The 2,500-nt window shown below is 46.0% G+C and overlaps 1 protein-coding gene across 4 annotated transcripts in view; it reads left to right on the forward strand.

Annotated features, from left to right (window-relative positions):
* apbb2b (amyloid beta (A4) precursor protein-binding, family B, member 2b) overlaps nucleotides 1–2,500 on the forward strand; it is a 37,589-nt gene that overhangs the window by 19,259 nt on the left and 15,830 nt on the right. For all 4 annotated transcript variants that reach the window (XM_060864549.1, XM_060864551.1, XM_060864552.1 and 1 more), the window contains exon 5: nucleotides 2,044–2,261. In XM_060864549.1, the coding sequence (XP_060720532.1) occupies nucleotides 2,044–2,261 (218 nt within the window). The remainder of the gene's footprint in view (nucleotides 1–2,043; nucleotides 2,262–2,500) is intronic.

Below are 2,500 nucleotides of genomic sequence, written 5' to 3' on the forward strand. Positions count from 1 at the left end.
CTGCTTTATAGACTGCAGAGTAAGAGAGAGAGATGAAGGGGAGAGAAGAGAAAAAGAAAGTGTGACGCATGCAAAAAGATGAGACTTCAGTTCTGTTTCTGCCTCCTGTGATTCTCAGATCAAGATTTGTGTGTGTGTGTGTGTGAGAGCATGTGTTAATGTGTGAAGGTCATGAGATGTGACAGAGTGAAGGCTGCTTGAGGAAGCAGGGACTACAAATCCCACAATGCATTTTTTCCTCCTAACGTCCCGGCGTTGTTATTGAGTGTTTTCACGTTCACGTTTTCTGTCTTCTGAGCTTCGTGATGCTGTTTTCGTTTTCGTTCTCTTCGTTATCAAAGTTACAGGTGTAATTGGTCAAGCGCTGCGTTTGTCAATCACAGAGGAACCAGCCAATCACACGCTTCCGTGAGCTCGATGGGATTATCGGACGCGTGTAACGTGATTAAACTTCTGCAAATGTTACTCAGACTTACACATGTTAAAGAAGAGCAAGTCTTCGAGCCGGTTTATTAAAAGCCGGTTTATTAACACATCGTTACGACTCATTTAATCCTCCAACATTACATTGGATATTTTTTTGTTGTTGAGTGAATCAGTACAAACCTGCATTCATATGGATGTGTTTTGATTACGTTTATGTTCCCTGGCTGGTTTATGGTGTGGTAGAAAATAGTAATCGGAAGATTCTCCTATTGTTTTGTTTGTGTTTTGATTATTGAGGAGATGATTTTGATTAATAATGATTATTGTGCGGGGGTCACGGTGGCTTAGTGGTTAGCACGTTCGTCTCACACCTCCAGGGTTGGGGGTCCGATTCCCACCTCCACCTTGTGTGTGTGGAGTTTGCATGTTCTTCCCGTGCCTCGGGGGTTTCCTCCTGGCACTCCGGTTTCCTCCCCCGGTCCAAAGACATGCATGGTAGGTTGATTGGCATCTCTGGAAAATTGTCCGTAGTGTGTGATTGCGTGAGTGAATGAGAGTGTGTGTGTGCCCTGTGATGGGTTGGCACTCCGTCCAGGGTGTATCCTGCCTTGATGCCTGATGACGCCTGAGATAGGCACAGGCTCGAGGTAGTTCGGATAAGCGGTAGAAAATGAGTGAGAGAGTGAGTGATTATTGTGCACCCAATTAGTCAAGTTCATCAACTGCCAAGTCATTTATTTGGTACGGCTTCAGTCACCAACATTGAAGTGTGTGTGCGCGTGTGTGTGCGCGTGTGTGTGCGCGTGTGTGTGCGCGTGTGTGTGCGCGTGTGTGTGCGCGTGTGTGCGCGTGTGTGTGCGCGTGTGTGTGCGCGTGTGTGCGCGCGCGTGTGTGTGCGCGCGTGTGTGTATTTATTTATTACAGCCATTCTCTCACTCACACACACACACTCACACACTCACACACACGCATAGCCCTTGTGTGTTAACCCCAACTCCCAAACCTTGGCTGTGTGCAGTAAGAATTTCACTGTGCTGTAACGTAAAGGTGACACAAAAATAAAGGCTTCTTCTGTGACTCTTTGTACGCTTGTAGAAATCAGATCCTTGTCCTCATTGTGCTTTTATCGTTTCCCTCTCGGTTATTTAAAGCGTTAATAACGCGGCACACATTCGCACATTAACAGTAAGAGTCGACTTCACTGCGCATTTTTGCAATTCCTCTCCACACTCTCCCACATGCACAGCGTTTTAGTCACTCGTTCCAGAAACCACATCCTCACACAACATGTCCAGACCAGAGACCTTCCTCTTGCATTGCCTGTTTATGTGCTGCTGAGTGTGTGTAAGATTGTGGTTTGTTTTTACTGTAGTAGTCATTGTGTAAATACTCTTACTAATGGATGAAATATGTTAGAAAATCCTCAGCTGCTCTTAGGAGGACTGACGTGTGTGTGTGTGTGTGTGTGTGTGTGTGTGTAGGAATTGTTCTAACACGTGACCAAGCAACAGATATAAATATTCCAGTAACTTTAGATCCAGATAGTTTAATTAGTGTTAAGTACTCTATATACACTACACTGTTATTTTGCACTAATGTGTGTGTGTGTGTTTGCAGATATCTGGGGAGAGCGGTCATTCCAGACGGATCCAGACTTGCCCCCAGGATGGAAGATGATGACCGATATGGCTGGCATTTATTACTGGCACATTCCCACCGGCACCACACAGTGGGAGAGACCCGGTCCGTGCCATCCTGTACCGAGCGTCCCTCATCAGGACACACGCAAACACTCACTGGGCTCGCTTTCTCCTTCACCCACCCCTGACCACGAGGTACACACACACACACACACGTTCACATCCAAACAAAATGACTCGTCTGTTCTTTGTCCAGAATTCAATTATTTCCGCTCCGTTTATCGAGAGCAGCTTCAGGCTCTCGCACAGAAGTTTATTTTCTACAACGAATCGCACACGTTAAACAGGCCAGTTTCACACTCGCACAGCAATTAGCTGTAAAGTTATTTATTTACCTGTAAAACTACATCCGAGCAAAGACCTGTTGGGTTTGG

Source organism: Tachysurus vachellii, chromosome 2 (genome assembly GCF_030014155.1).
Source record: "Tachysurus vachellii isolate PV-2020 chromosome 2, HZAU_Pvac_v1, whole genome shotgun sequence".
Classification (NCBI taxonomy): domain Eukaryota; kingdom Metazoa; phylum Chordata; class Actinopteri; order Siluriformes; family Bagridae; genus Tachysurus; species Tachysurus vachellii.